General features: G+C 41.2%; 1 protein-coding gene across 3 annotated transcripts in view; it reads left to right on the top strand.

The window, feature by feature from the left end:
- NTN4 (netrin 4) overlaps positions 1-27,614 on the top strand; it is a 212,618-nt gene that overhangs the window by 116,476 nt on the left and 68,528 nt on the right. For all 3 annotated transcript variants that reach the window (XM_088454585.1, XM_088454584.1, XM_088454586.1), the window contains exon 3: positions 22,915-23,193. In XM_088454585.1, the coding sequence (XP_088310711.1) occupies positions 22,915-23,193 (279 nt within the window). The remainder of the gene's footprint in view (positions 1-22,914; positions 23,194-27,614) is intronic.

The raw sequence follows: 27,614 nt of genomic DNA, 5'->3' as shown, positions 1-27,614 counted from the left end.
CTTCCGATGTGGCCTGCTATCCCCATACACTAGTATGGGGTCAGAAATTCATCAAGCTCCGAAAATACAATATTTTCGCTGCTTGACTGCTGGAGCATTCGCCATCTTCAGATGGCGTTTGCTGTTGCTCGCAGTGCACACCCCGCCCCTTCGGACGGACGTCGAGGCTTTGTGCGCCTGCTTGAGCTCTACTTGGGAGTTCGACTCGGCAGTGCTAAGTTTCACTGCATCGATAGGCATGATGAATTGCTCCGCCGCTCGCGGCGAGTTAGTATATTAATAATCAGGATCCGCTCGGACCCCGATAGTTAACATAGGGGTCCGATAAATAATATTCCAACTTTTACCATTGCTCCAGGAAGGATAGACATGTGTGCACTACAGGTTACAAAAGTGCTGTACAAATCACATGCCTGTTTTTGTGGAAATGCATTCTTGCAGGTTGACATGGGGATTTGCAGACCAAAATGGTGGCGCCTGAAATAGTGGTGGCGCCTGAAATAGTGAAAATGGTGGCGCCTGAAACCATGTGTCGTAACATGGTTTCTCCAGGTTATAATAGGAGCTGTGTGGATCACTTTTCAGGGCACGCTAGGTGAAGGCATATGCCTACATTTATTATGCAATTACATGAATGAAGAGATTATTTAAACTTTGAAGAGGTGCCAGTTATCAGAACTTGTCCTATAGTACCAATGAGGCACCTTTTTGCATCATCCAGTTATTCCTTTATGGGGAAGACATTTCAGCGATACATATTGACTCCGTCTCTTAGTTAGAGGTACCTGGACACTGATGTGAAATCTGAGCTGAGGCACCTTATTTTATAACCCACCTTTTCTCCCTCTATTATCCAGCATATATTGTAGACTCAGCCTGAGGTAGTAATCTGTATTGTGGAATGGAAGTATTACACAGTCATTCCTCTCTTCTTTACACAAACATACCTCAATATTTCACAGGCACCTACTTATTATTACACATAGATCCTTCTTTCTCACACTGCACAGATCCCAATTTATAGACACCCCCAATTCACAGACATTATACTGTATTGCAGTGACAACCTACACAGAGTATTGGTGTGGAGTTTTATTGTGGAGGTGCAGGAAAGTATACCCATCACCTCAGCTGTCAGAGGAAATTTGATGGGTGCACTCTCCTTGTCCTCTGGTGTCTTGTTGCAAATGTGACCACAAGTGATCAAAGATTCTTTGCCAGTTTTGACCTATGTAACAAATATTTAAACACACAAACGTGACAAATGCACTAAATCTGGGATCTGGATTATGCTAGATGACATTTACACACACATGTTGGCATTTAAGAAAGCTCTGCGCACCACATGTTTTGCATGTACGTACATATACTGTACATATACTGTATTAGATTCAAGATCTACCCCCCCTCAGCTCTGGGCCCCAAAGCAGCTGCACCCTTTGCACCTATGGTAGTTAAGCCCATGGCTGTGGGTGATCTGGTCTGGGGGGTTGCGTTATATGATCCTACAGTACATATAATTTATATGTTCCCTACCAATGTTTTTTTTTTTTTAATCTTTATCCTGGAAAATATGCCACTTAAATGGTGGGACAAAATGTACAGCACTTTCAGAGAATATAGGAAAAATAGGCAAATATAGGATAGAAGGGAAACAAAACAAAGAGGACCTACACAATAACAATCTTATATAAAGTTTGGAGAACATTCATCTAGGAGGGCAAATTTTACACCTCGGAAAAACTTTGTTGCACTGCATGGTGGAGTTGGGGTAAATTTAAAATGTGTGGATAAGACCTAAAGTGAAGTGTAAAGGTAATATATCCCTGCATACAAAAAAACATTTAATAATTATATGCACCCCTTGCGTCGTAACATGGTTTCTCCAGGTTATAAACATCCCTTAAACTCTTACAGGCACAGATCTTGCCCTGGACAAAGGAGACGTACATTTGGGCATACTAGAAGTCACTTCCAATGCAAGGGAACATATATGTCTGCATTTTGAAACATTCCCAGAACTAATGAACACATCCAAACACATTACGTACATTGAATGTTTGACATCTCCAGCAGGAGGCACACAGGGCTGGATTTTTCTTGACAAGTAATTTGCGGTTCTAGTACAGCATATTCAGGATTTCTAGTTGGAGGAATTGAAATCTAGCTGCAGTTAAACGTTTAGGAAAATGCTCAACTTGCTCCTCCAGGGGAACCCCTTAGCTTGGCAATAGACAGGAGCAGTATGCTGTTAACTGGAAAGGAGACTTTCCAATGTTGGAAAAGTTTGTGAGATGCTGCTATGAAACTTCTCTGAGTGTGAAAAGCATGTCACAGACACAGTCATGTACAGTATGTGCGTGCATGCAGCAAACACTTGTGTGTACCACTTTGCTGACAAACTTTGTTGACTAGTTACAGTATCAATTCATATTTTGGTGTAAGTGAGTGAGAGAGTTTCTGTGTAACTGCTGGTAACAAGTTACAGCAGGCCTTCCTCATGCTTACTGCTAGGGACCTCTTGTTTACCTACAGAGAACAGGTACATATTTAAGAAAAGCCGGGAGCCATAAATCTTTATTCTGAAAGAGAGAGAGAAGGCGTGGATTTACTTCAGGCTAAAATATTTAGTTTTAGAGTCAAAACAGGATAATTTCTGTTACTAGATATGGATTCATATATAGAGACGCTATACAGTGTTATATGACCCTTGTAGGTTGATTTTGATGACAATTTAAAGGAAAACAACATTTAAAATAAATTTATTGTAGTTGTAACATGCACATATATCAATGTAGTATTTTAACAGTAAAAAATCATGCTGCTAGTGCTTGAGGGGCCTATTCATCAACACTAAAATAACGTTTTTAAGGACATTTTCCTTAAATACCATTATTTTAGTATTCATGAAGTATCTTAACACAGGAGATATCACTGATATCTCCTGGTTAAGTCCCCCTGCATTAATTTCCACACTCCCCATACATTAGTATGGGGATATGGAAATTATGGTATTCATCAAATTCCGAAAATTATGTATTTTCGGAATTTGATGGAGTTACTATCCGCCACTGTGAGGTGGCGAATAGCAGGTGAGACTTATCTGCTTCCAGCTGGTGAGGTCCCCGGCATCTTCCTCTGGTGCTCTGGATACTGTGTTCTCCCAGCAGAACACAATAAAGTTTAGAAAAAAATATATATATTTTTTTCTAAACTGTACTGTGGTCTGCTGGGAGAACACATGTCAGAGCAGACACTGGAGCCGGAGGCGCTGCAGCGGGCAGGACGGGGGGAGGTTTTCAGAGGTGGGGTTGGGGGGGCACACAAAATTACAGCAGCTTTGGGCAGTGCTGCGCATGCGCTGGTTTTACGAATGTAACAGTGCATGTACAGCACAGTTTCCAGCTGCGGGAAGTTAGTGTAGATAGAGAAAACTATCTATTTCCCGAAAAGCTGTCATCGCAAAAATGACAGCTTTTCGGAATAGATAGTTATGGAGAGGAGGAATGATGAATTCCTTCGGTAATTAGGTAGAACTCCATGCGAGTTGTAAACCTAATTACCTCCAGAAAATTTTAAGTTATGATGAATAGGCCCCTTAATCTCTTGTGACTAGTTTTGTACTGTATGTAGCCCCAAAAAGGGTGAGCTAATTAACAATATTGGAACCCGTGGAGTAGGCCTCTGCCCTTTATACAAAAACAGTACAGAAAAAACATAGACACTTCTAAAAATAAAGTCCATAACCTGTGAACATGTAAAGTCTCTCTTTACGATGTCTTCCGTCTTCTTTCTTCTTCCCGATGATCCGGACCATATTTGTGGGCGGCTGGACGCACGTCCACCGCTCACCGGTGTGGTCCCTGTAGTGTCCTCCAGAAAACCGTCCGACGGCCAGTACTGTGCTATCGTAAGATAGCAAGGTCCGGATGGGAACGGAGTTCTGGGGTGTCTGCGTGCTCTACTTCCCTCGATAGGGAGGAGACTTGGTGCTGTTGGGGTGTCCTGTGTAATACTCATTGGAGTGTCCGTTGTTCTCCTACGCGTGTTGGCTGTCTGGCCTTCCTTAGGTAGTATCGAGGGAAGTAGCCGGTCTCCATTTAATGACATTTTAATTGATTTAATTTATTCTGGACATTAGATACTTTTTACCACCCGCCCCCCTTCCCCCTGAAGCCCTTCCCATATGCAGAATAATTAGAGCATTTATAATTACGTGCATTGAATTGTCATCCCTTGAGCATTGTGACTCGAATAAAGGGGATTTTCACATTAACACTCTGGCTGGCCTCATTTACCTGTTTCTACATCCATTTACTTGTCCATCACATATTGATAGGGATCATTAGTCGCAGACCTTATGCATATGTCTACATGTGCCAATTCTGCATTTACATATTAGAAGAATAAGGGATTTCTTTGCTTAGGTCTTGCGACCGATCTCTATAGATTAAACGTCCTGTACACCGTCTTTTGCATCACTTCTAAAAATAAAACAGACATTAATTGAATAAAGTAATCTCTAAACCCTCGTTCACCACTGTATTAAATATAAAATAAAAATTTATTTTATTATTTCTTGACCCTTCATAGTTCAAATGTCAAAAAGAAAATCCTGAAAAAGATACATATAACAGTCCACCAGTGACCCTCCGCTACATCATGAAAGCTGGTTGAGGATTTTTTGGGAGTAATACTGAGATCTATTGGGGGTGAAGGTGTCTAGCTGGTCCCCAGCTGCTTAGGCAACAGGGTTATTAGCAGTTATTTATGAGTTATATAGCTCTCCTCATTCCTGCCATATTGTATTACTGGTAACTGCTCAGAAATGCCAGTCACCAATAGCTGCTTTATCTATGATGGTTAGTAATGCATCTTCCTTACATAACCATTCGCACCATCCCCACCAGCAGCTACAATTGTTATTCTGCGAGTCCTTACAGTATCTATTAATATATTAAGTGTTCCACCCACTTCCTAATATTGTAAGTCATTTGGGTAGAGCCATCTTTACCTTCTGTTTAATGTCATTGTATGTAGTTTGTTTGTGTCATGATTCCCTCAATGTAATATTCTATTAAATAGCAACTAATATTTGTAAAAAGTTATGATAAAACCACGCTAAACGTGGTTTTAAATTTATAAATAAATTTGAGGGGTAAAACGGGGAATTAATCTTGCTTGTGATGTTTCATATGGATTTTCAGAATTTATTAGTATCTATTTCAAGAGGAAATCTTATTATTCTCTTTGGAATTTTGAGTGAGTGATAGTATGTCTAGAATTTACTAGGTCACCATGGACATTAAGTAAATTATTACCTGTTTGTCTTGCAAAAAAGACCTGTCATTCTATTGTCTGTACTCTAATTAGTAATTACAGATTATTTACTAACAACACATTTAGGTCCACATTTGCACTGAACCATAGCTACCAACCATGCATTTTACTTTTATTGTCTAAGTTGAATTATATACATTTAATTTATTGATTGTTTGCTATTGTTTAATTTGCACCTAAATACATTTTTAGTAAATTACCTATTTTGCTAGTATACGACACAAAATGTCAGTTTATTAAACTAAATACTGGGATATGCGATTCTTTTATCATGGGTGAACTTAGAGGGGGATTCCAGTTACCCAGAATAAACTCTGTGCTTGCGTCATTAACTCACATCAGCAACTAAGCAAGTGCAATATGCTAATGCTGCCCACCAGGAGATCGGTAACCTATTTAATCTCTATGAAAGGGCGGAAAAGACAGAGCTTAAATATCAGGAATATCAATCAAGAGAGGATTAACAAATATTGGAATATAGTAGGTATAACAATGTTAACAACATTTTTGGTATGACACATCTGTCTCTGTTCTTGTGATACTGTATATATCAATCAAACATTCCGATACGATGTGCCCCTATTGTTAAAAGTACATCAAAGTACCATAATCAAAAAGGCAAAGCTATGAAAAGACTAATAAAATAGTGGACAAAATCAAATAAAATCATATGTCGATATCGGCATAGATTCTTCGTTGACTATATATAAGGAAAAAGCCTGCACTTCAAATCACAGTCTATTTAATTGTCGCGTACAAAAGCTCAAAACAGTAAATAACAAAAGGAGAAATAGCGGCACTCTCAGCGGACTTAGAAATAAATGTAATGAGGCACTCAATGGATATCGACGTTTCGGATTTTACTCCGTCATCAGTATATCCATCGAGTGCCTCATTATATTTATTTCTAATGGTGCATACACACGATCAGATTTTTCCTTCAGATATGAACGATAACGATTTAAAAATCGTTCAGTCGTTCATATCTGAAGGAATATCGTTCATATCTGACATGCCTGAACGATGGACGATCAACGATGCGCGTTCCCGTTTGTCAGATAACGATATCTGACATCTGATGTGTTTGCAGTCAGACTTGGACGATTCCATTCATTTTAATGCAGTCAAAAATCGTTCAATCGTTCAAATCGTTCAAAACTTTGGTAAAATCGTTCAAATCGTTTAATCGTTCAATCGTTCATCTGACAAATCTGACAAGTCTGACAAATCTGACCGTGTGTACGCTCCATAAGTCCACTGAGAGTACCGCTATTTCTCTTCGTACCCAGCGATGTTCGCAAAACAGCGCATGCGTAATTTTTGCAATGCACGTGCGCAAACTAGCTGTTGCGATCGGAAATTTCTCTCTCCTTCAACTTGGCCAGGTCGTTAGTTTGAGTGACAGGATGAGGCGTTTGTGGGTGGTGACAGGGGAAGGTGCTTGTGAACGGGGGAGTGGAGATCTGAACGCAGGCGTGCCTGACTATGCAAACGGCATTTTATGGGAGTGCATAATTAACTAAATAGTGTCATGGCACATGTGACACGGGAGGTTTTTACACTGACTTGATCGTAGTGCTTAAGAGAGGGTATGGTCAACCTTAAGCTCTACGACCAGCTCCGATTAATCCTTATATGCCCGGAGATGACGTGTATTGCGAACGAGAAGGGGGCGTGTTTTTAGTCTTACGGCCGCATCCTCCCCTCGCTCGTCCAGCTAACGATCCCATCATAACGACGCAACTTGCGAGCGATTCATTTGCATATCCGACCCCTTTTCCCTTGCGACCGAGCGGCTGCAACGACCGACTCTGAATGAGGTCCAATATGCTGATGTACAGCCTGGAGCTGTTATATCATTCACACATATTAATTGCTGATATAAGTTGTGTTACTTTTTTATTTATCAAAGTGATTGATGTATATGAATTCCTGAGTTGTTGATAGTAGAACTAGTATAGTGGTGGTGACTCCTGTGATACTTATTAAACAGACCTATAAAATATGCTGTTACTCTAGGGTAGTGTTTCCTAAACTCATTCCTCAGGAAGCACTAAGGGCTCTATTTATTAACATTATTTTTACTAAAATAGAGTGAAAAAGGGTGTTTTCCTTCCCTTTTCACATTATTTTAGTTTCACCTACAGTTACTATAGGGCAATTGGAGTAGAATTCGTAAAATTCTACTCCAACCCCTAAGTATCACTTATTTTTAGTAAGCAAATCGCATTTCCCATAATTGTAATGGGAAATATGATCCGACCAGAGTTACTAAAAATAATTGTAAAAAAATACCGGGGAAAGCCCTGTGATAATAACGCCACCTGGAGGTGGCATTATCCAGGGTTTCCCCGGGTTACCAGGCTCCTACTCTGCTCTGAAAGGCAGAGCAGAGCCCGAAGCCTGTCCCAGTGATCAGCTGTGTGGTCTAAACATCGCCAACAAGTGGCAGAAATCCCTGGGAACATTTTGGCAAGCACCGAAGGGCATTAGTACCAGCGGACAAGAACCTTTAACTGAGTCTCCACTACCGAATAGCTAACCAAGCATGTCATAGTAGTTTCAAAGATCTTGTCCCAATCCTTAGATTCCAATTATATGCCAAGATCTCTCTCCCAGTCAGCCATAAAATGTGGTAGCGTGGAAAAAGTATCTTCTATGAGGATTCGGTAGCCAAAGGAGAGGAAGTAATGAGGTAAATCCTGGGTTTGGCAAAGGGAGTTAAAAAGTGTAGGTGGCCTGCGAGAAGCATCATGTATCAATTTGCTGGAAAGGATGTGTTTAATGGGAAGGTGCCTCCAAATCTCGGAGGCAGGGAGGTCCCAAGTCGCTTGTACCTGGCTGAAAGAGTGTAGGCCAGATGAGGACACCAGTTGCCCGATAAGCATAACTCTGGATTGTAACTGGGCCAAAAAGACCCAGTAGTCATACCATGGTGAAAGTCAGAATTATGAAAGAGTGGAGTCATAGGAGAGATCTCAGAAGAAATGCAGGGTCACTTTCATAACAATTTGTATATAGACAAGAGTCAGACCAACAGTAAGGTGAGCAACAGAAGGAAGGGTAGATAGCCACATGCAAGCCCAAGGCTCACAGGATGCCCTTGATTTTCAATCCTCACCTATTGTTTGTCTGAATCTGGTTTAGACCACTCTAGAACTCTACTGAGAGACACCGCTTCATAATACGTAGGAAAGTTGGGTAATTGGAAACCACCTAAATGTCTACATAAGAAGAGCATGTTATGTTGAAAATTAGGTCATCGTCCACCCCAGACAAAATCTTTTACTAAACGGTTAACGCTTTTGAAACAGCTACTAGGCACATGTAGCTGGAGGGTCTGAAGCAAGTAAAGTATTCTCTGGAGTATGTTCATTTTAATAATACTGGCTCTACCCAACCACGAAAACATTGCCAGATGCCAGTCACAAAGTTCACCTCGGACCCTTGCAAGTAGGGGAAGGAAGTTATCTGAGTATAACCGTGAGAGATCCCTGTTTAATAGAAACTCTAGGCACTTAATACTCTAAGGGTTCCAGAAGGGGAAAGAAACCTTCAGACTATCGGCCACCGTAGGGGGGAGGTGAGGTTGACTGCAATAGATTTAGAATAAAACATTTTGAAATTTGAGAGGAGGCCAAATTCATAAAATTTGTGCATTAGTTAGGGAATAGACACAGATGGATTAGTTAAAATGGTAAATAATTATATATAAGGAGGTAGTACCCAGACCATATGCTCCGGCAACGACTTAATGAACAGCGAATGAATTTTATCGAAGGCCTTTTCTGCATCAGTCGATAGTAAAAGAGCCGGAGATTGCTCTGTCAGGGCAATATGCATCAGATCAATTACCTTGGTAGTGTTGTCTTGGCCTGGGACAAAACCAAAGTGGTCTAAGTGTATTAACGCAGGGAGAAGAGTCTTAGGGCTCTATTTATTAACATTATTTTTACTAAAACAATGTGAAAAAGGGTGTTTTCACACCCTTTTCACCTTATTTTAGTATCATCTACAGTTACACAGAGCTATTGGAGTAGAATTCGTAAAATTCTACTCCAAGCCCTAATTATCACTTACTTTTAGTAAGCAGATCGCATTTCCCATAATTGGGAATAAAGTACCGGGGGAAAGCCCTGTGATAATAACGCCACCTGGAGGTGGCGTTATCCAGGGTCTCCCCCGGTTACCAGACACCTGCTCCGCTCTGACGGACAGGGCTGGTGCAAGGTTTCTCGGCACCCTAGGCAAACCTTTTGCCTACTCGCCCCCACCTTAATACACACTTTTTTCCAATTCGCCGGGGATATTTTCATTTGTAATAAAAATATTCAGGCTATGTACTACCGGGAACACGCAGGGACAGCGGTTGTGGTAACCGATATCCGCGCAAGTTATATCCCCGGCATTTCGGAGAAGTCTTTCACTGAAATTAAAGACTTCCCCTGGGGAAGCTGACACTGCGCATATGCACAGCAAACAAAAAATATGGTAGTTGCTCAAATCAGCTTAATGACATACCACAGGTGCTTGTAAAGGGCGGGTTTTACAGTGAACACAGAAAAAAGGGATTTGCCCTCCAGCACACTGTAGCAAGATCAAAAATCCTACATAATAATAGAGATTTAGAGGTATTAGTTACATACATTTGCAAATATATGAATAAGCGCCAGGCCAATCGTCAAGGCTCCTCTATACTGGCATCCCTAACATTAAGGGGTTCACGTCCGAGAAGCAAGGCACCCCAAAAATTTACAGCCAAGGACCATCCCCAGGGCATCACACGAAAAGGGGTAAAAAGGTGATAGTGAAGTGTAAAGGATAGATGTGTAGGGATAAATCAATAAGTGTTAATGAAATGTGAAAGAATTAAAATGACTTAAATAATATACAAACAATTAGAGAAGTGTTAAAAATATTCTATGTGAATTAAGTGGTGATGCCATGAGAAAGGTCCAGCCAGAACAACCCCGGGGGCCCCACTCCCAAACGCTCACCCCCAAAATAATTATTGCTACATAATAGTAGCACCCACTCTGGGTCATATAATTACAAATTAGTGTACTGCATGATAACAACACATGTATGAGCTGAGAGCTAACTTACCTTGGAGGTACCCCAAAAAACCTCCACATGGCACTATAAGGATCAGAACCTCCTCCTAATGCTTCTCCAGAACCTTCCCTTCATGCCTCTCCACACTGCAAACAAAAAATATGGTAGTTGCTCAAATCAGCTTAATGACATACCACAGGTGCTTGTAAAGGGCGGGTTTTACAGTGAACACAGAAAAGAGGGATTTGCCCTCCAGCACACTGTAGCAAGATCAAAAATCCTACATGATAATAGAGATTCAGAGGTATTAGTTACATACATTTGCAAATATATGAATAAGCGCCAGGCCAATCGTCAAGGCTCCTCTATACTGGCATCCCTAACATTAAGGGGTTCACGTCCGAGAAGCAAGGCACCCCAAAAATTTACAGCCAAGGACCATCCCCAGGGCATCACACGAAAAGGGGTAAAAAGGTGATAGTGAAGTGTAAAGGATAGATGTGTAGGGATAAATCAATAAGTGTTAATGAAATGTGAAAGAATTAAAATGACATAAATAATATACAAACAATTAGAGAAGTGTTAAAAATATTCTATGTGAATTAAGTGGTAATGCCATGAGAAAGGTCCAGCCAGAACAACCCCGGGGGCCCCACTCCCAAACGCTCACCCCAAAAATAATTATTGCTACATAATAGTAGCATCCACTCTGGGTCATATAATTACAAATTAGTGTACTGCATGATAACAACACATGTATGAGCTGAGAGCTAACTTACCTTGGAGGTACCCCAAAAAACCTCCACATGGCACTATAAGGATCAGAACCTCCTCCCAATGCTTCTCCAGAACCTTCCCTTCATGCCTCTCAACACTGCAAACAAAAAATATGGTAGTTGCTCAAATCAGCTTAATGACATACCACAGGTGCTTGTAAAGGGCGGGGTTTACACTGAATACAGAAAAAAGGCATTTGCCCTCCAGCACAATGTAGCAAAATCAAAAATACTTAAATCCTACATGATAATAGAGATTCAGAGGTATTAGTTACATACATTTGCAAATATATGAATAAGCACCAGGCCAATCGTCAAGTCTCCTCTATACTGGCGCCCCTAACATTAAGAGGTTCACATTTCATTAACACTTATTGATTTATTCTTACACATCTATCCTTTACACTTCACTATCACCTTTTTCCCCCTTTTTGTGTGATGCCCTGGGGATGATCCTTGGCTGGAATTTTTTGGGGTGTCTTGCTACTCGGACGTGAACCCCTTAATGTTAGGGATGCCAGTATAGAGGAGCCTTGACGATTGGCCTGGCGCTTATTCATATATTTGCAAATGTATGTAACTAATACCTCTGAATCTCTATTATCATGTAGGATTTAAGTATTTTTGATTTTGCTACAGTGTGCTGGAGGGCAAATCCCTTTTTTCTGTGTACTGCGCATATGCACAGCGTCAGCTTCCTGGACTGGCCGGGGGATACGGGGGAGAGATCGAAAGATCTCTCACCTTCCCCTGGAGACCCCATAGGCTGAAGATGGTGTAAAACACTGGGGCTAAACTTAAAAAAGCATTGCTTTTTTGGAGTTTAGTACATATGGGTCAGATCGTAGTCCTCATGGATAATAATGGGGACTGCGATCTGCAGTGCTAATTAGCACGTTGCCGGAGATTTCTGTAAAATCTCCTGCATTGTGCTATTAGTACATAGGAACAATGCATAGAATTATGCAGAACCTGCAGTTTCTGCATAATTTTATGTAAAAAGCAGCTTGATACATATGCCCCTTAGATAGATAGAACACACGCACATATATATATATATATATATTATACACACATTTTATATATATATATATATATATATATACATATATATTTATTATATACACATATGAATATATCTACATATATTATGCACATACACACACATATATAAATATACAATATATATATATATATATATATATATACACACACACACATATACAATATATACTCACACATACATGTATACATATATACTCATATACACACACATGTATACATACATACATATATACACACACACACACACACACACATGTATATGTGCATATATATTCCCCAAGCCTACTTACCTCTGTGTGATTTCCTGTGTCCAATGGAATGTGTGGAAAGCCCCACGGTGGACAGTCCTTCAGACTGGACTGTCTGTGGGTCACTTCAGGGGTCAGCTCGCCATCAGCAAGCAGCAATGGGTGGGAGGAGGCAGGATGGCCGGGGTGCAAGTCCCAGAAGCTGCAGAACGCTGGAGGAGGCGGAGTGGCAGTAGGAAGCGGAGCGGCAGTAGGCTGGAGGGGGTGCAAGACTGGAGGAGGCGGAGTGGCAGTAGGCCAGCCGGGGTGCAAGTGCCGGCAACTGCAGATCGCTGGATACCATGAGACTGGAGGAGGCAGAGCGGCAGTGGGCCGGCTGGTGACACAGTGATGTCACCTGCACCAGACCCAGCTGCTGGAGACTTGCTATCTGTGGGGGCCGGGTGTAGATGGGGGGCCGCAGCCGCTGCTAGGTTAAGCAAGTTGCACCAGCAGGAGAGGCAAGGCAAGACCATGCCCAATCTTCAAGACAGCGTGAGGGGGCCGCTCCTGAGGTCTCGGCGCCCTTAGGCAGCTGCCGAATGGAAGCGCCGGCCCTGCTGATGGAGAGAGCAGAGCCCGGAGCCGGCCCCAGTGATCAGCTGTGTGGTCTCAGCAGACCACACGCTGATTCACTGTAAAAAAAAAGTAAAAAAACAAAACAAACTTACCTGAGTCCAGGGACCGGAGTTCGGGGCTCCGGTGATGTCCTCCCTCCGGTCAGCTGGTTTCCCATGGTGCACTGGGGCCCGGTCGTCACCTGACAGGGTCAAAGTGCAGTATGGGATGTCACCTGACCGGAGCGACAGAGGACTTCACCGGAGGCCTGATAACTGCAGGTAAGTGTAATTAAGGCAGGGGGGGTTGCAGGGGGGGAGGGGGGGTCATGGGGGTCCACGATCGGGGGGGGCGGGGCTTAGCGATGGTGCGAGGCTTGTCAGGAGAGCTGCAGTGTTTGAGACAGGTCAGACTTGACTTACAAGCTGTGTGGCTGCCCGATCTACATCGATGTGACCGATGTTTATGCTGTTGTACATCATCAGACAGATATGAGAAGGCACCAGTGGGTGTTCCTATGCTCGGCTAAGCTTTGGAAGGCATTAGCATATTTTAGCAATTGTGATCCGCGTGATCAGTTGCGATTGCATTAGCGTAAATCTCGTAATCAGGCCCAGAGTGAAAGGGAATGGGTAACTATATAAAAACAAGGTAGCGTATGCAGTCCTGCTGTTACCACTTGGAATGGCCATTGATGGGTGATGGTTACTAACCATCCATGTTTTTTTTTCTGATGGAAACAGAAATTTCTTTAGATGATGGCATTGTGCTGTTCACCGCAATCAATTAGTGAAGAGCAAAATGGGGCAAGATGGTAAGGGTTTATTTTACCCCACTGCTGAGAGCACTTGCTTGCGCCCTGCTTGCTTGCCTTTTAGTGGTTATCCTAATCTCCTACGACTTTGACCGTGAGTTTCTCCTGTGCATGTGCAAATAGAACCATTGATGATCCTAATCTTTCTTGAATAAAGGTCACACACCACCAACAGGATGTATGCGATGATGGAAACTCGTTTTAAATAGTTTTGGAGGTATTAAAAAGTAATGATTTATTTGGCAATTTCGCTAGATTTGGTGAATTGGATTTGCAACACACTATATAAAATCACTAAAACGTGGTGATTTCTGCAAATCACCTATTACTGCATTCCACCTTTTAAATTCACAGAAATTTTGTTTCAATCTCCCCATGTAGTTTTCAAGAAAGTGAATATATGCTGGTCTAATACACAGTGCTGTTTTCCTTAACCCAGACAAATTCCTGCCACTTCATGTAAAGTAACGGTTGATGCTCTATATGAAGCTAAGTGGTCAGAGGGGGGTAATTGGCTGATTTCTATCTCTGAATCTAAATAAGGAGATTAATGAAAAATTTTATTTATTGCTGTTTAATGATAATCCCTGTTTGGTTGGACCTCAGTGGAAGCTGTTTGTTCAGATGTGAAACTTTTTATTCACAATATTCTCTGTGCCTTATGTTCTATTATACTGTTGATGTTGCCTATATTCAGCTATCTCTTGCTTTGTATCCCCTCCTTTACTCTGCCTTTCCCTTTCTACATTTTATTTGCATATTGCAGCTTGTAGTAGGTAGAGAAATGTATAACTGCCTTTTAAGAATTGAGTTGAATAGCCTGCTAAAGCCAGTGAAGCATGTGGGTGTAACACTAAACTGTTGGAAGGTAAATATGAGTAGGAATTTGAAAATAATCACATTGAGGTCAATAAAGTGAATACTCAAAATATCATAAGTTAAAACATGTGCAAAAAATCAGACTTCAGTGTAATACTGCAATTATTTGCTCAGCAAATTTAAAAGTGTAAGCAGATTTAAAGCAGCTCACTGGATCTTTTTTTCTTTAAGATCGCAACGGCAGCTTATAAAATTGTCTCTGAAGCTTCACAATGACTAAATCCAAGCTATACCTGTCAAAGTCAAATATAATTATACAAATATAATAGAAATACCACAAATCCATTGCAACTGCATTCAGTAAGCTGAAGGACATCCACCTTACCATTTTTCTGCTTGGCATCATTCACCAGGGCTATGCTCATTAAAGGGCCTATTTATCAATCTTTATTTTATTAAAATAATGTGAAAATGGGTATTTACACACTCTTCCCACATTATTTTAGTTTCACTGAAATGTGTACTTAAGGGAGCAGTTTTCGTGGAAAACTACTCCAAGCCCTTTAATTTGCATTTGTTTAGTAAGCAGATAGCATTTCACATACTTGTAATGGGAAATGCAATCTGCTTGAAATGTACTAAGGGGGAATTGTGAAAGAACACCAGGTGGGAGCCCTGTTATAACTACGCCATCAGTAGATGGCGTTAAGCAAGGTTCCCCCCAGTTCCCCGACTCCTGTACTGCTCTGACAGGCAGGCAGAACCTGGAGCCGACCCCTGTGATCAGCTTTGTCGTCTAAGTAGGCCACAAGCTGATCGCTGTTAAAAAAAATAGTGAAATAAAAGTCAAACACTTAGCTGCAGGCTGGGGTCTGCTGATCGGTGAGCTCTCTCCTCCGGTCACCTGGTCGCCGGGACTTCTGCACTTTGACAACTGGCATCTCAGTTTACAGCACAAACCAGATGAACGGGGTCACAGACCAGGAGCCTGGAGACCAGCTGACCGGAAGAGAGAGCTCACCGGATCACCAAGGTAAGTGTCAGGTCAGAGGGGGAGAGGAGGGTAGCGGTCATGCGCAGACACCTTCTCGCTGTATTTTTTATGAAAAATACAATGAGACGTGTGCAAGGAGGATTCGCAGTGACAGAGCTTTAGGGCAAGCTCTGTCGCTACATGCGGATGTTAGTACATCCAAGTGATATTTCCTAAATTCGCAATGCAAATTCAGTTGAAAATATCACACTACAACTGTATTTTAAATACGGATTGCAATAAATAGGGGCCTAAATGATAGATATTGTAAACTTAATCATTTGTACCTTTTTTTTTGTTAATGTGACTTATTTAAAACATCTGAATCAAGGATGTTCCAAAAAGCACATTTTTGCACACATTTTACAATGGTAGCCTTAGGAAAAATTGGAGACTGAACAGTCGTTAGAATTATTTAAATGATGTAGAAAATGCAATATTTATCTCTCAATTTTGAGTAGAAGACAGGAGAAAGTCTATGCTGGATCGCACCAACACCCTGATCTGCACACAAGAGCTCTGTACAGTACAATTAAAGGGAAATACATAAATCTTTTCCACCCTCACTTGCTATGTAACTAAGCAACACCCTCTCTAGTTACAGATTTCTATGGGCTCGATTCTATTCTGCGCAAAGTGAACAGCGCCGGGAATCAGCTCCTGGAGTTATTCAATACACCGCGCTGCTAAGCCCGACTAAGGATTTCTTCTCGCACCCCTCCGGGGATGCGAGCAGGAATCCAACAAATGTCCAGGCACAAGGTTGTTTTCTGCCCTTCACGCCTGGAAACCAGCATCGCGCCGGGAAGTTAGGTCGGGAATGCCTGTTCTCGCGCCTTAAACAGGGTGTTTAGTCGCGAGAGCGGGCATTCTCCGACTAAACACAGCGCAGAATTGAATAGCTCTGGGAGCTATCTCCCGGCGCTATTTACATCGCGGCCAATTGAATCAAACGCAATATGTACAAATAAATAGCTAAACTTTTTTTTTAATTATACGACTTCAAAGTGAATTCATACCTGGTTACTCTCTAGAATATCTAGGTTTATTGTGGGGTTGAAATAACTAATAACAAATGAGAAAAGATAATTGGATTGTTATATTTTGACTATTTTTAGTCTTGTTTGTAGCATCTGCCTGTATGATGGACCATGTATCATGTAGTTAACATAATGAGGATATGTAAACATTGAGATCCTAAACAAATAGAATTTAAGAGATTAATGCATGTACGAAGCATACCAGATATGTTTTGTTCAGTTGTCTGCAATAACAGTGAATAAGTAGTCGACTGAAATGGTTGTGGAGAGACACCATTAATTAGAAAGCCAGTAAGAGTACAAATACAATGTATTAGGCATAATGGATTTTGTAAACATTTTTTTTATAGAAATACATAAAGGCAACCAGGCAAGGACAAATCTCTGTGCTAAACACTGATTTAAAATGTTTGCAAAATTATTAGCTAACAGGTGAAACCCCTTACTATCCATCGTCATACATAACATAACAAATAACAAAAGAACAATTCATATAAATACACAATGACAACAGAATAGGACTCCTTCTGTAGCACTTGCTCTGGACACTAAAATGTCCTTTGACAAGGTTGCTTAGTAACTCACAACACTTTCAAATACAACTTACAAACAATCAGCTCCCTATGTCCTAACCCTTCCACCATAGTACTTATTATTTGGCTTAACATAATATTCATCTAGTGAATGGAATATTTCAGGGATGTAGCATCCATCTTCAATAAGTAATGCCATTATCAGTGAATCTCTGGCCAACAGAATCAGGTTCAAAACAGATTATTATTATTTCTCACCTGATAAATTACCCTGTTAACGTGCGTTAATCCACAGAATCCTGGATAAATTCCTGGGCCTATGGGTTAACATCCGCAAACAGGCTATTTAACGCCAATTTCTTGTTGAGCCTAACCAGACTAAAACAAATCCTTGCTAACTACAGCCTGTGAGCTGCTTTCAGCTCTAATTGTATAGCCCCGCTGCTTCAATTAGATCACTGTAAATTACCACGGCTAATTGAATGCCCCTCATAGTATAATAGGAGCTTCATGCCCTACATTCCAGTGATAATACAAAGACTATATGTCATGAATCCTGTGCAAAGACACTGCCTGTTTGGGTGCACATTATGTATCCTATACTTGGAGAATTAAACACAAAAGTACAATATGTTGACCTTACCCTAGCTACCTTAAATGCTTATAATGAAAACAAAAGTACATAAGGTTGATCCAAAGGATAATGACCTTTTAAGTTCTTTAACATGAAAATAGTAGAAATAAAATATAGTGCAGTAGGTTCATAAAATTTCACACCTTGTCTGTAGTTATGAGGTACCAAGGAACCAAATGTCATTGCCCCCTGTTTGTGTGTGCACTTACATCTACTATGCTCAAACAGACATATCGAAAGGGTCTTTAATCATGTATGGTCTAGCCCCTACATATAGATAGATATACTGATTTATGAGGTGGTATATTAGCTGACCAAAGGAATAAGAAAAAATGCCCGATAGTGTAGATTAAACTTATTTTAATGTGCACAAACAAAACATACAAACAGAGTAAGAACAAATTAATTTTAAAAAGCTCTATATCGCCTCCTACCAGAATAAGATGTCTTTAGTGCTTATCACAATTTTTCAAGATGGTGAAAACATGACCCAGGTATGTGGAAGCTGGAAGGTGTAGAATCACCTGGCAGAGCATACAATCAGATAGGCAGCTCCTTTGCCAATGCGTTTCGACTACTACAGTCTTTGTCAAAACTGGATAGAGGACTACCTATTCCAACTTTTATATCGCTCCCAGCCAATCAGGTGAAAATTAGAAGGGAAATGTTCTAGCAAGTCAATTCACTTACATTATCCTGCATAAAATTTTTATAGTATCTTAATATACCTTTGTACACTTGTGAGACATAGAATGGAAGTTGCTTAATCAATTAAATGGCCCATCACAGGTTCATGCGAGGGAGGGGTTAGTCTAGACTAGAAAAAAATAAAAAAAATAAAATACATCTGTTCACTCCATACATTAAAAAAATAATAATAATAACTACTCATAAACATTGTGACAATATAATGTAATGACTAGTAACCATGGTGATCATATGCAGGAAATAAACTTCAATTCAACTCCAAGAGTCAAAAGTGCTACTAGAAATAAACGTCACAAATAAATGTCCTCTGATGAGTGGGATACTTGTCCAAACATGATGTGCTTAAGTATATATGCTATGTAAACCTTCGACCCTCGAAATCACTGTGCAGGGAAGCCGAATGTGGTAACCATGGAATCAGAAGTCATCATCTTGATACCGGAAGTCTGTCTGGAAAATACTTCCTAAAGATACAGTTCCAAACTGTTAAATGATAATCATCCAATTAACTATTAAACAAACATGGTATCCTTAGAAAACTCAGTGGTAGTTGCAGATTGGTTTCTAGAAAGTTGGTGCATATTGTAAAGCCACGTATCCATTAGGCGATTTTAATGAGCGATTGAACGATTGCGCCATCGTAATCGTTCAATCGCTCACTAATCGTTCACAAATCGTGCACTATAATGTGCGCGCTCCCGCTGGTCGTTTTCGACATGAATCATTGCCTGAACATGCTGGTCAATCTACCGATAATGACAGATTGACCATGTTCAGGGATGAGGGAGGATGCCTACACTGAACGACATATCGTTCAGTGTAGGCTCTACAGGGGATCAGGGACGACTGTATCATTACGATTTCGTAATTGTACTGTCTTTCCATAGTCGGGTAGTGGATGATGAAACACAGACATGATTTATATTTAACACATATAGGGTCTCATTCAGACCCGGTCGCAAGCGCTGAGCGCTCGCAACTGGGTCGATGTTTAGCCTCTGCGCACAAGCGCAGCGGCCGCACTGTGCGTGCGCAAGTCCCGGAAGCGAGAGAGAATTTCTCTCGCTCCGGAGCTCACTACAAAAGGGGCGGCTGTCGATGTTGATCGACAGCTCGCCCCGTTTTGTAGGCGGGGCGGAGGGGTGGTTTCCAAAAAGGAGGCGTTCCTTAAGGAACGCTTGCCGTTTTGTGGGCGGCCGCACTGACATCAGCAGTGATGTCAGTGGGGAGCTTCCTGCTCGATCAGAGCAGGAAGCTCCCTGGGGCTTGCGGCTGCCGAGGGTCTCGTCGCAACGCGATGGTCTTGATCATCGCGACCATCACCCTGGTCGGTCGCTAAAGCTGTGGGTGGTAACCCACAGGTTAGCTAGCGACCAGGAGGCCGCACTTAAAATAAAGAAGCGGCCGCCCTCATTCAGAACAAGCGGTCGCTTCTTGCGACCACCTCTGAATGAGGGCCATAATCCTAATGCTAAATTCTACCTTTAAATATGCCTCTTTTTCCACACAAACCTCAAAAAGAGCCATCACGAAAAAACTCTCAAATAGCGCACACCTGTTTAAACACAATCCCAACAGCAAAACCTATCTAATAAAAAATATAATGCTGGCCCCTGAATCACCACCATTAGCTAGGGTGGAAAACTGATATAGGAGTATCCCATGATGTAAACACAGGGGATAACATTCAAACTATAGACCTAGTGAGAGCTGACACGCCGATTGCATCCTCCTCGTATTACTATCTCTCCACACCTTTTCTGGGAACCTTGTAAAGGAACAGTTATTAGCTCCATGACCCCCCTCCTTCCCCACTCCATATCCCACAATTTCCCATTCTGCTGCCCTCCCTTCTCCTTACAAACCAACTCTTTCCAATCACAACTCAACTCACAAAGATCAACTAATTTAAATCATTCTTGTCATTGAGTGATTTGAGAAACATAAATACTATATAATTATCAAGTCAATTCGTTCTACTTCAATTTTATTGTGGTTATTTTAAAAGGTTACATCCATCAGTGGACTCCAGCAACATTTATAATTCCTTGTCCTAAGCACAACAACCATATAATCTTATTGAGAGACCTGTAACTATTTGTACTGCATTTAAATCTGTCCTGTAAACCTTAAAAACTTAGGGTCTCATTCAGACCCGCTCGCGAGCGCAGGGCGCATGACGGAGGGAGTTTTCACAGGCTCGTCTAATTCTCTGCAGCTGAGTTTTATATTAATCTCACTAGATATTTATTTTTATATTATTCTCAACCAACAAGCGCCGGAGTTTTCTTTCTGTTTGTTATTTAGTAACATAGCTTAAAGGTGTAATTCTACTAATATAATAAGAATGTTGTGCTGAGTAATAACAAAAAGAAAATGTATTGACGTCATCAGTGCAAGAGATAGGTGTGGCACCTTACGCGCGGCCGCTAAGGGGTGGGGAGAGAGGTGCTTTGGACCTGCGTTCACTTGAATAGGATAGGCTACATAGCAGTCTGTGAACAGGGCACACAGTGACATTGGTGTGAGTGGTGGGTGAAGGCGCTGCTGCCACCAGTCTGTATAGTGCTGCTGGTCACGTGTGCCACTCCTGCAACAGGGCACCTATGCAAAGCAATGCAACTAGAACACCTCAAATAAAAAAATGTTTGCAGAAGCGATTTCATCGTTGCCGAAGCCGCAGGCAACAGCTAGTACAGTGTTGGCTAACCTTGACTCTCTAGCTGTTGTGGAACTATATATCCCAGCATGCCCTGCCACAGTTTAGCATGCCTTAATAGCAAAACTGTAGCAGTGCATGCTGGGTTATGTAGTTCCATAACAGCTGGAGTGTCAAGGTTAGCCAACACTGAGCTAGTATGTACTAAAATCATAGCAACAAATGAGCCGAGTGAAAGTTAGACAATCAATGCAAATGTCTAGGTTCTATTGTTGTAGCTTACATTTCCTCCTTTGAGTAATATGTTTAATAACACTCAGTAACTTGGAATGTTCAGTAAGCAACTTTTGAACTTAGGGCTAAGCACAACTCATTCTCCTCTACAGCATATGAAAACTTCTGTTTTTGACTTGCGATCGGGTATCACAGAAAAGTCTAGCAGATCTCGAGGTGGAAACCATTTATTTCACACATAAAGTCTTGTGGATGGAACCACAAGGTAGCAATGCGGCTTGGACTGGTGAAGACATGGCAGCAGGCTTACTTGGCCAATGAAGTTGTACCACTGTATGTGAGAAGATCATCTTATGGTTAGGATGTTGCTGATCATATATAAGGATAAATCCATGAGTATAGAAGCATGCCATTGTGCGGTTTCTAGCAGCAGGAAAAGTGATACTCAACAGATTGTTTGGTGTTGACACAATTATTGTTGTGTGTTAGATAAGTACCATATGGTATCACAAATGTGAAGACCCAGATGGTGTAAATATTTCCCTAAGGCATTTTTTTATGAACCAAAAGGTTAACTGAATAGCATGGTACCTATCTGCCAGGTGTGCCTAGCTCATATCTACATACATACTCATGTTTAACTACCCTTTTTATGTCCATATGTGCTACTAAATCAAAGCACAGGCATGCTGTCAGAAGTCACAAAAGTTCAGTTTCCAACACGAGATCACAAGTTTTACTCAATAGTGATTCAAATCCATACTGTCTGTCTTTCTTACCTGACACCTTTCATCAATCCAGACTTAGAAATATGAACTGTTCCTGAAACAGGAATCCTTTTAGAGAGAGGTAATGAAATGTATATATAATTCCATTGTGTTATTAAGGGTAGGGGACAGCTAAGAATGTATTATTTATATTACTGTACTGTCTGTACAGTATGTACCTCAGTTCTACTTGGACAGCTCTGATATATTGGTTCTCTACTGTAAAGGTGCATACAAGGTGCCTGATGGTGGGCGGGCATGTCTTATGATGGACGGACATGCCTGATGGTGGGCAGGCGTGCCTGATGGTGGGCGGACATGCCTGATGGTGGGCGGGCATGTCTGAAAGTGGTTGTCATTGAGGACTTAATTTCCATAATCTCTATAAAGTGTCTACTTGTTTATTGCTTTCTATTTATATTAGCAATAGAAATCTTAGCATTACGTTCCATCCTATAACCTTTTGGCAAATAAAGTGTTACATATTCATAATTTTATCAAAATGTTAAATAAAAACCTACCAGTAACAGATTAGTTGATGGCATTGTTTTCTCTCCTAATTAAAATTGTGTGTGTGTGTATCTATCACTAGGTCATTTATCGAGCTCTGTCACCTCCATATTCAAGTGGGGATCCCTATAGTGAAGAAGCACAGGACCAGCTGAAGATCACTAACCTACGGGTTCAGTTGCTGAAGCAACAGCTGTGTCCATGCCACAACAAGGACTCGGACATCAAACCACAGTCCCTATCACACTATGCTGTTTATGATTTCATAGTTAAGGGAAGTTGCTTTTGCAATGGACATGCAGATCACTGCGTTCCGACTGATGGGATTCGACAAGTCAGAACAACCAGCAAACTGCAGGTGGTGAGTATAAAATGATTGTGCAATACCATACAATTCAGGATATAAATGTTGATATAAGCTTGTATACAGTAGTGATTTGTGAAAACACTCTTCACTACATACCATAGAGCCGTATTCAATTTGAGCCGAACCGCGTTAAGTTAATGCGGCCCGGACTTAACGCCGACTTCGCCTGTTTTGTAGGCGTTAAAGTATCGCGCGCGTGCACGCTTACCCCGTATTCAATTTCAAAGTACGCGTAAATGGCACCCGGCGATACTGCAACAAGCGGAAAGTACTGTCATTTTTGGGGAAAACAGCCTGTCACCCCCCAAATTATGCTCTGACATGGAGGTTCACTATGGTACCCCCCGATTTGGCTTGCTGAAGGTATTTGGTGTTTTTAAATGGGCTCAATAGCTACTAAATAGCGTTTTTCTATACCTGATGCAGAATAGTATTTAGGAGTATTTTTTCCAGAAAATAACTTATCCCAGCAAATTTGGGGTACTTGAAAATGGGGGTCAGCATATTTAAAGTTGAAAAAGTGAAGTTGAAAAAATTGTGAAAAATCCACCTGCTGCAAACACCTGCAATCAAAAAAACACCTGGGGCATACTTGGGGACCCCCCCAGAGTCAAGTTCGCTAGTTTTTAACTTTGTACCCCAACATTTTTTTTTCCGCCCCCTTTTTCAAAGTCAATTTTTGGGGTGTTCTTAAGGTTTTTTTTTTTTTAAAAATTTTCTGAAACAGATTACATTTGTGGGACTGTCTGAAGGCTGCACGGGGGTTCCCGAAACGTTGCACCCCAAAACCCCAATTCTGCACTTTTTTCTGCCTGCCATTCATAGGCGATACTTTACCGCCTATTACATTGCATTGACTTTCCACCTAGGCGGAAAGTCTTTCAATTTGAATACGGGGTAAAACCAAAACAGGCGATAATTACGTCATCGGCGGTAACTTAACGCGGATCCGGACTTAATGCTTCAAATTGAATAAGGGCCATAGTCGGAATGGGTATGTAATGCCGGCTGTTGAGATGTTTCCTGTCAGAATACCGACAGTGGCATCCTGATGGTTGGTATCCCGACAGGGGTCGGGTAAGTATACTTACCCTTCCCCTTCCCCCCTAACCCTAACCCTCCCTTCTTGTAGCCTAACCCTAACCCTCCATGTTAGTGCCTAAACCTAAGATTTCCCCCTTCGTGCCTAAACCTAACCCTCTCATGTACTCAGCTATGACCATCTAGTTGTATTACTGTAATTCTCTCTTCATCTTTTGCTTTCTTAGTTTTTTTCTTTCAGTTTTTATTTGTCCTTTTATTTAATTGTTCTCTAGTGACTAAATGGTAATTGCTCCCGAACTCGGGAGAACTGCTTAGGTGATTGTTCACATCTCCCTATATAGAACTCGAACCAATCTCTATTATTTTTGGGCTGAACTAACAGCAGTGGACTTAATTTATGAATAGGGCAAATGTGCAGAGCAAAACCATCTTTGGGGTGCTTTATGTCTTAATTTATGCAAACATGCATAGTTTTGGAAATCAAGATTGCAGTGTTTGTGGAGGAGTAGAAGGTAGCACATTCCCAAAGGAAGAACTTGAGCGGAGGAAGAACAATCTTTACAAAGTACAAAGTAGGCTCAGCCGCTCATCAGCCGCTCATCAGTGTGTCTAGTTTTTTTAGAGCAGTGCAAAAACAAGGTTTGCTCAGCACAGAGAGGTGCACAATCGTATTCACTCTGGAAATAGATTAACATTTTTTACCAGCTCTGGTGAAAATCGATCTTCTACAATACATTTAATGAAATGCACATTGCACCTGAAAGTTGCACCTTGGTGGAAAAGCACATTGTCCATGGTAAAACAAAGCATGAAACTGACAAGGGTAGTTCATCTATTCTGTACTAGAATTTTCCATCCATATAATGCAAAAAAACGAGAGACAGCACAGGTGTTACTGTCTGTCTGAGCTGTACAAATTATTATACCATTGAAAAGTATAAGCTATGTGTTGGTGTTTGAGATGTACAGTGTTTGCTCTGTACTAAAGCTGAGCTTACTACCTGGCTTCCCTGACTGCTCTATAAAAGAATGTAAGAGGTATTTTGCTGCATGAGTTAATGGTATTATAGTTGGTTTCACTTGCATGATACTTAAGAAATTAACTGAAGCTTGTGGTGTATCTCCGAGACCTGGAATAAACAGTTATTTGTGGTAAAGTGTCATAAATTGCATATTTGAGTGCTGACACACGTGTGATACATACAATATAGTAATATCATACAGGAGGTGTTATGTGGTCTTATCCAAACACTGGGCCTGATTCTGACCCGCTCGCGAGCGCTGAGCGCTCGCAAGCGGGTCGATGGTGCCCAAGTGCGCATGCGCACGACGGAGGCAGCCAGGAGGCCGCTCCAAAAAGGACCAGGGATTGCCCTGATTCAGAGCGAGCGCTCTGTCAGAGCGTCCGGCTCTGAATCAGGGCCACTGTGAATGGCTTTGAAGCAAAAACTAATCTAATATCTATTGTATGTATCATAGTCTCAGAAATGTGTGTATTCATGGCTCACTTCAGTAGCCCTATCTGAAATAAATACTTTCACATTCTTTTCAATTGAGACCATTATGTTTACACTGCTGCAGACTTCCTTAACACAGCATGGGATATACATAGAAAGTATTGGGACTCTTCTGATAGAATTAATGAACTCAAACTGTATAAACTGTTTTCTGCTTAGTTACATTTACACTGTCACCTCCTAGCACTTCATTTGCACATTGTTGTCACAATGCTTTTGATGCAAATTAAAATGAGGTGCACTATGTATGCAAGCATGGATATTTAAGTATGTATATGTGTACAAATTACAGTAATATGTGTGTGAAAATTACAGTAAATTATAATTTGCTATAAAACTGTGAAGATAATAATTTGGTCCCAGTTTAATTACATTTACATAAACAATTTCTCACCAGTATGTAATAAAAGTTCCTTTGGAGCAGGACACCAATTTTAACATAAATTTTGTATTTATGTGATCTAAGTTTATTTACGCAAAGTCAATGCATACATGTCATGTTACTTATCATCTTTTCTCATAGTAAACGCCAGTCCCATAAGGTTTTTTTTTATACATACTTTTTATTTGTTTCAGCATTTAAACAGAACACGTTAAATAGGACTGTAATTGTACCTAAAAAATATAATAGACGGGGCACACACATGATAGAGCATACACAATGAAACTGAAGTAAACAATCTAGAATCCAAAACCAGAAAAACAAATAAAGGACATGACCCTGGCGGCCAAAACATGGAATGCAGAGTTGTATGGCAAATGGAGACCATTGGGTAAATGGGGCTCCGGTCAAAATCCCTACAGTCGGGATGCCGGCACTGGAATCCCGACACCTGTCAGAATCCCAGTGCCGGCATCCCAACGGTAAGTACTGGGGTTACGGGGAGGTTAGGTTTAGGCACCAAGAGGGGAGGTTAGGTTTAGGCACCAGGGAGGGAGGATTAGGGTTAGAGAGAGGGCTCGGATACTGACCTACAAGTGTCCTAAACCAGTTGGGATGCTGGTGTCAGGATTTTGACCACCGGGATCCTGAGTGCCAGCTTCCCTAACCCAACCCAATAAATGAAATAGCCTGCGGACTGCAAACATCGGCGATTCCTATGTGAGTCTACCCAATGTTTTAAATTAGCAATAATTTAAAAGGGCAAAACCAAGTTGATTTTGCCTTTTAAATGACTGCTACTTTAAAACATCGAGCAGGAAAACAGTAAAAGAGCTGATACATTTTTTTTCTTATAACGGAGTCTCATAATGTTTTTAGATATTTAGCAGTGTGTAATATCCAGAACTGATGCTCCACACACACACATAGTAAGTGATCTGTCAATTCTCAAGCCATGTGAACGAATCTGGCGTGAATATGGATACATTGTATTATTATTTAATATAATTTTCTACCCATGTTCTGTTGACTGAAAGACTTGCAGCACAAATCCTCAGATCATACAGTACCAAAAACACATCCGTCAGGGGTGTCATTTTATATGCATCTATCAGGATTTAAAGTGGTCCTAGAGAGGTGGTGGAACTCATCTCCCCTGCCCGCCACCCTCGTGCCCCCTGCATGCCTCTAGCTCATGCCTCCTGTGTCTCTCCAGCTCTCTTTCTGCTTCTCTCCAGCTCACCCAACTGCATATTTCCAGCTCAGCCCCCTGTGCCCCCCAGCTCATGCCTCCTGCGTCTCTCCAACAAAAATTAGAAAGAAATCAGCATGGGGTTTCCCCACAAAAGCATAACCAGCATAACCAGACCTCTGAGCCAGTTCTGGTTCTGTAAATTTTGGGGAAAAACAGCATTTGGTTCCCCCATATTTCCTTTAACCAGCACTGGGCTCAACCATCCAGGGGGTAATGT

Source organism: Taudactylus pleione, unplaced genomic scaffold (assembly GCF_031769625.1).
Source record: "Taudactylus pleione unplaced genomic scaffold, aTauple2 ptg000040l, whole genome shotgun sequence".
Lineage (NCBI taxonomy): Eukaryota > Metazoa > Chordata > Amphibia > Anura > Myobatrachidae > Taudactylus > Taudactylus pleione.
This window is presented reverse-complemented; position numbering and strand designations above follow the sequence as displayed.